The following is a 7,728-nucleotide window of genomic DNA, read 5'->3' as shown; positions in this document are numbered from 1 at the left end:
GACCTCTACTGACTCTTCTGACCTGTACAGACTGTACTGACTTTTACTGACTCTACTGACCTCTACTGACTCTACTGACCTCTACTGACTGTACTGACTGTACTGACCTCTACTGACTCTTCTGACCTCTACTGATTCTACTGACCTCTACTGACTCTACTGACTCTACTGACCTCTACTGACTTTTCTGACCTCTACTGACTCTACTGACTCTACTGACCTCTACTTACTCTATTGACCTCCACTGAAGTCTACTGACCTTTACTGATGTCTAATGACCTCTACTGACTCTACTGATCTCTACTGACTCTACTGACTCTACTGACCTCTACTGACTCTACTGACTCTACTGAACTCTACTGACTCTACTGACCTCTACTGACCTCTACTGACTCTACAGAACTCTAATGACTCTACTGACCTCTACTGACCTCTACTGACCTCTACTGACTCTACTGAACTCTACTGACTCTACTGACCTCTACTGACCTATACTGACTCTACAGAACTCTAATGGCTCTACTGACCTCTACTGACTCTACTGACTCTACTGAACTCTACTGACTCTACTGACCTCTACTGACCTCTACTGACTCTACTGACTCTACTGACTCTACTGAACTCTACTGACTCTACTGACCCTACTGACTCTACTGACCTATACTGACTTTACTGAACTCTACTGACTCTACTGACTCTACTGACCTCTAATGACTCTACTGACTCTACTGACCTCTACTGACTCTACTGACTCTACTGACTCTACTGAACTCTACTGACTCTACTGAACTCTACTGACTCTACTGACCCTACTGACTCTACTGACCTATACTGACTTTACTGAACTCTACTGACTCTACTGACCTCTACTGACTCTACTGAACTCTACTGACCTCTACTGACTCTACTGACCTCTACTGACTCTACTGACTCTACCGACTCTACTGACCTCTACTGACTCTACTGACCTATACTGACTCTACTGACCTCTACTGACTCTACTGACTCTACTGACCTATACTGACTCTACTGAACTCTACTGACTCTAATGACTCTACTGACTCTACTGACCTATACTGACTCTACTGACCTCTACTGACTCTACTGACTCTACTGACTCTACTGAACTCTACTGACCTCTACTGACTCTACTGAACTCTACTGACTCTACTGACTCTACTGACCTCTACTGACTCTACTGACTCTACTGAACTCTACTGACTCTACTGACCTCTACTGACCTCTACTGACTCTACAGAACTCTAATGACTCTACTGACCTCTACTGACCTCTACTGACTCTACTGAACTCTACTGACTCTACTGACCTCTTCTGACCTATACTGACTCTACAGAACTCTAATGGCTCTACTGACCTCTACTGACTCTACTGACTCTACTGAACTCTACTGACTCTACTGACCTCTACTGACTCTACTGACTCTACTGAACTCTACTGACTCTACTGACCCTACTGACTCTACTGACCTATACTGACTTTACTGAACTCTACTGACTCTACTGACCTCTAATGACTCTACTGACTCTACTGACCTCTACTAACTCTACTGACTCTACTGACTCTACTGAACTCTACTGACTCTACTGAACTCTACTGACTCTACTGACCCTACTGACTCTACTGACCTATACTGACTTTACTGAACTCTACTGACTCTACTGACCTCTACTGACTCTACTGACCTCTACTGACTCTACTGAACTCTACTGACCTCTACTGACTCTACTGACCTCTACTGACTCTACTGACTCTACCGACTCTACTGACCTCTACTGACTCTACTGACCTCTACTGACTCTACTGACTCTACTGACCTATACTGACTCTACTGAACTCTACTGACTCTAATGACTCTACTGACTCTACTGACCTATACTGACCTCTACTGACTCTACTGACTCTACTGACCTCTACTGACTCTACTGACCTCTACTGACTCTACTGACGCTTCTGACTCTACTGACCTCTTCTGACCTCTACTAACCTCTACTGACTCTACTGACCTCTACTGACCTCTACTGACTCTACTGACCCCTACTGACTCTACTGACTCTGCTGACTTCTACTGACTTTACTGAACTCTACTGACTCTACTGATTCTTCTGACTCTACTGACCTCTACTGACTCTACTGACCTCTACTGACTCTACTGACCTATACTGACTCTACTGACCTCTACTGACTCTACTGACCTATACTGACTCTACTGAACTCTACTGACTCTAATGACTCTACTGACTCTACTGACCTATACTGACTCTACTGACCTCTACTGACTCTACTGACTCTACTGACCTCTACTGACTTTACTGAACTCTACTGACTCTACTGATTCTTCTTACTCTACTGACCTCTACTGACTCTACTGACCTCTACTGACTCTACTGACCCTTACTGACTCTACTGACTCTACTGACGTCTACTGAACTCTACTGATTCTACTGACCTCTACTGACTCTACTGACTCTATTGACCTCTCCTGACTCTATTGATCTCTTCTGACTCTACTGACCTCTTCTGACTCTACTAACCTCTACTGACTGTACTGACTCTACTAACCTCTACTGACTGTACTGACTCTACTGACCTCTACTGACTCTACTGACTCCACTAACTCTACTGACCCCTACTGACTCTACTCACTCTACTGACCTCTACTGACTGTACTGACCTCTACTGAATCTACTGATTCTACTGACTGTACTGACCTCTACTGACTCTATTGACTCTACTGACCTCTAATGACTCTACTGACCTCTACTGACCTCTCCTGACTCTACTGACCTCTCCTGACTCTACTGACCTCTACAGACCTCCACTGGCCTCTACTAACTCTACTGACTTTACTGACCTCTCCTGACTCTACTGACCTCTACTGACTTTACTGACCTCTACAGACCTCTACTGACCTCTACTGACCTCTACTAACTCTACTGACTTTACTGACCTCTACTGACTCTACTGACCTCTGCAGACCTCTGCAGACCTCTACTGACTCTTCTGACCTCTACTGACCTCTACTGACTGTTCTGACCTCTACTGACTCTACTGACCTCTTCTGACCTCTACTGACTCTACTGACCTCTACTGGCCTCTACTAACTCTACTGACTTTACTGACTCTACTGACCTCTACTGACTCTACTGACCTCTACATACCTCTACTGACCTCTACTGACTTTACTGACCTCTACTGACTCTACTGACCTCTACAGACCTCTGCAGACCTCTACTGACTCTTCTGACCTCTACTGACCTCTACTGACTCTGCTGACTGTACTGACTGTACTGACTGTACTGACCTCTACTGAATCTACGGACCTCTACTGACTCTTCTGACCTGTACAGACTGTACTGACTTTTACTGACTCTACTGACCTCTACTGACTCTACTGACCTCTACTGACTGTACTGACTGTACTGACCTCTACTGACTCTTCTGACCTCTACTGACTCTACTGACTCATACTGACCTCTACTGACTCTTCTGACCTCTACTGACTTAACTGATCTCTACTGACTCTTTTGACCACTACTTACTCTACTGACCTATACTGACCTCTACTGACGTCTGCTGACTCTACTCACTCTACTGACCTCTACTGATTCTACTGACCTCTACTGACTCTACTGACTCTACTGACCTCTACTGACTTTTCTGACCTCTACTGACTCTACTGACTCTACTGACCTCTACTTACTCTATTGACCTCCACTGAAGTCTACTGACCTTTACTGATGTCTAATGACCTCTACTGACTCTACTGATCTCTACTGACCTCTACTTACTCTACTAACCTCTACTGACATCTGCTGACTCTACTTACTCTACTGACCTCTACTGAGTCTACTGAGTCTACTGACCTCTACTGACTCTACTGACTCTACTGACTCTACTGACCTCTGCTGACCTATACCAACTCTACTGACTCTACTGACCTGTTAGTTCAGCAGAATATCACCCAGTACATTCATCTGTTTTTGTCCTGAGAAAGAAAAATGTCTGAGCTGAGTGAAGAACACAGCTTCTTCCTCAGCTCTCGGCAGCACTGCTCCAAGCTGATCAATACTGATCAGCTCTGTGTTCTCAGCTGATCAGGTTCTATCAGGTTCCTGTGCTCAAGGTGCCATTATGATTTTTCCCACAGATGCAGGCAGGAGAAGGGAAAGTCTACAAATGTCTGTTCAACCACAAGTTTGAAGAGGCCATGTCAGAGAAGGTACGCTCACTGTAAACACATGGTTATTACAGTCAGGTCTGTTGTTTTTGTTCATTAGTGCTCGTGCAGTGGACCAGCTAATTGACATTTTTATATTTATTACATGAAGTAATGAAACAGAAAGCTTCACTATGTACTGAATTTTAGTATCTGTTTCAAAATACAGTGCAGCTGTTTCAAACACTTTAAAAAATACATATAAATTACTGTATAGTTCAAATACAAAACAGTACAGCATGTACAGTATACTGTAAAACTCTCTGTATGTGCAGTATTTCACTCTATTACATATCAGACCCCGCCCACCTGCTGTCTGAAGCATAGAGCCCCGCCCCTTCATACCTGTTGGAGTATGAAGTACAAATACAAAGCAGCAGCTTGGCGTTGGTTGCATTGCAGCCAAAATGAACAGTAAACAAATTATTTAAACAGAATATGTTTAGGAATGATCCTGTACCAAGTTTTTTGATTCATCTAAGCGGCTGATCACTATAAAAAATAATATTAAAACTACTGATATTACTATTACTATTACTACTACTACTATTATTAGTACTACTAAGAATTATGATGGTGATAATGATAATAATAATAATGATAATCTTTATTTATAGAGCACTTTTCAAAATCAACATTTCAAAGTGCTTCACAAAGGCAGCAAAAAATAAAATAAAATATAATAAAATAAATTTAAAAAGTCATAAAGTCATTGGGTTTTAAAAAGAATAATTTATAGTATAAAAACTAATAAAAACAATAAAAGACAGTTCAAAGAAAATTAAAACTCAGGCAAAATCAGGAAATTAACTTTATTATTGTTCTTGAAAGTAGAGCCACTGTAACTGTGGCCACTGTAAACAGTTTCCAGTGTATTTGCTGTTGTTCATCGCCCCCTGGTGGCATGTGTAGGTATTGCAGATGGTCCCTGAACATACAATGCACTCATTCAATAATGGAGTTTAAATTTTGGAAATGTGATTTTTTTGATTTTACATATTTCTAGTTATGACTACATACTCATTAATTTAGAAAATGTCTCAGGTTACAAAGAGCACCATCCTCCCTGCTCTGTTGGACTGTGTCCCACCTGCCTGGACCTACACACACACACACCCAAAAGTATTAGTTTGCTGACCAGCATCTAAAACTAGTTAATTGGTTATGCCCACAAAAAGACCTTTTTATAAGTTTCACTGAAAAGTAAAAGTGAGTTGTTTATGGGTCTGATGAGTGAAGCTGAATTTGGAGGCTGCAGTCGCTGTGATCTGCCATTTCCATGCCTCCCATTCACTGCCCATGTAGGCAGCTGTGCAGTGCATTCTGGTAGTACTGTGTTGCCTTGAGAGATGAGGCGTCACAGCTGCATCTCCTCATTTGCATAAAGTTGAGGTCTAAGCTACTTTATGCAAATTACGGGCATCTGGTGCGACTCGCCGCCTCTGGAAAACTGTAAACTTTTACACTAACCACGGTGGATCTGAACTGAAGACGGTACGTCCGGTCCGTGTCGCACCATAAAACCTGCACAAATACAGACCAGATGAACGCAGAGTGTGGACAGAAGGCTGCATCTGGATCTGTGTTTCATGCTGAGCATGAAGTCAGTAACCTTCCCCCTCGCCCCTGCAGTGTCGGGACGCCCTGACCACGCGGCAGAAGCTGATCTCTCAGGATTACCGGGTCAGTTACTCTCTGGCTAAAGCCTGTAAGCTGGACCTGAGGAAGCAGCGCTGCAGCCTGGACGCCAGCCTGCCGCGCGCCCGCGAGGCCCGCCTCTCCTACCTGCTGCTCTGCCTGGAGGCCGCCGTGCACCGCGGTGCGTCTGCCTGTGTGTGTGTGTGTGTGTGTGTGTGTGTGTGGGTGTGTGTGTGGGTGTGTGTGTGGTTGGGCTCAGTTGGGCTCAGCCCATACAGTTACCTGTGGGCCCATGACCTTGTTATTTAACTTAATGTTATTATTACTGCCTTGTTATTTTGCCTGTAAGGGCCCTTATATCGAGAGCTATTTTGTTTTTGGGTTTACATGCTCGTGTCAGATGCATTCAGACTGTCACAAGCATTTAAATCCAGTTAAACTGAAATTTAAAATTTAAAAATAAAACTGAATGTCATGGTAATTTGGTGGCATTAAAGGGTTTAATATTGACTGTAGCCTTGCAAGCATTAATACATCACAAATCTGATCCAGATTTTCCAGGATTAAGAAAAAAATGGTTGCTTTTTTTTGCAGAAATTTTCACATAAAGTTTGGTGTTTCTGCTTTTTTGCTGACACTACTCCTCATTTTGCTGGATGACTCTCACCACTAGATGTCAGTACGGAGCAGTGTGTTATATCTGTGTGTGTGTGTGTGTGTGTGTGCAGGGCGTCCGGTCAGCGGTGAGTGTCAGGGCGAGATGCTGGACTACCGGCGGATGCTGATGGAGGATTTCTCTCTGAGTCCGGAGATCGTGCTGCACTGCCGCGGCGAGATCGAGGCTCACTGCTCGGGGCTGCACAGGAAGGGCCGCACGCTGCACTGCCTGATGAGGGCCGGCCGCGGCGAGCGCAGCGGCACGGTGGACAGCCTCTGCCAGAGCGCCGTAAGACATCCGCCTCAGATAGCAGCTCTGTGTCTCTGACTGCTGGAGGGAGTTAAAGGAACACTCTGGAGCATAAAGAAGCTTAGCATAAAGACTTGAAGTCTATGGGAGCTGTTAGCCTGGCTCTGGCTCCCTCCAGCAGCTCTGAGGCTCTCTGGTTTACACGGTGGATCATGTGGATTTGAAATACACATTTTGATTACCCCCACCCCCCCCCCACCCCCCCACAGCTGCAGGCGCTGGTTCAAGCTGCAGATCCTGGAGCCGACTATCGTATCGACCGAGCGCTGAACGAAGCCTGCGAGTCCGTCATCCAGACCGCCTGCAAACACATCCGCAGTGGAGACCCCATGTGAGCACTCACACACTCAGACACACACGCACACACACACACACACACACACACACACACACACACACATATATTACAGGCAGTTTGTGTTTAGAGAAATACTTCAGTTTGATTTAATGAATCTCACCTTTAATTTTGATTCAACATTGAATGTATGTGTATGCATGTGTGTGTGTTTGGGTGTGTGTGTGTGTGTGTGTGTGTGTGTGTGTGTGTGTGTGTGTGTGTGTGTGTGCAGGATCCTGTCATGCCTCGTGGAGCACCTGTACACAGAGAAGATGGCGGAGGACTGTGAACATCGCCTGCTGGAGCTGCAGTACTTTATCTCCAGAGACTGGAAGTGAGTCTGATCATACACACACACACACACACACACACACACACGCACACACACACACACACACACACTGGCATGTTTTACACCTGAGCAGCTGCTGTGTGACCTCTGACCTCACACACGGTGATGTCACAGTGGACAGACTCTGTTCATCTGAGCGTAACCCCCCCCCCCCCCCCCCCCCCCCCCCCCCACCCACCCCCCCCCCCACCCCCTCA

General features: G+C 45.1%; 1 protein-coding gene across 1 annotated transcript in view; it reads left to right on the top strand.

The window, feature by feature from the left end:
- The window catches only part of LOC115357272 (Golgi apparatus protein 1-like), a 33,563-nt gene that overhangs the window by 6,583 nt on the left and 19,252 nt on the right, over positions 1-7,728 (top strand). Inside the window, exons 5-9 of the mRNA XM_030048691.1 lie at positions 4,169-4,240; positions 5,870-6,056; positions 6,604-6,821; positions 7,052-7,173; positions 7,412-7,513. Coding sequence (XP_029904551.1) covers positions 4,169-4,240; positions 5,870-6,056; positions 6,604-6,821; positions 7,052-7,173; positions 7,412-7,513 — 701 coding nt within the window. The remainder of the gene's footprint in view (positions 1-4,168; positions 4,241-5,869; positions 6,057-6,603; positions 6,822-7,051; positions 7,174-7,411; positions 7,514-7,728) is intronic.

This window comes from Myripristis murdjan, chromosome 3 (assembly GCF_902150065.1).
Source record: "Myripristis murdjan chromosome 3, fMyrMur1.1, whole genome shotgun sequence".
In the NCBI taxonomy this organism is placed as follows: Eukaryota; Metazoa; Chordata; class Actinopteri; order Holocentriformes; family Holocentridae; genus Myripristis; species Myripristis murdjan.
Note: the sequence above shows the minus strand (reverse complement) of the source record. Positions and strands in the feature narration are given on the sequence as shown.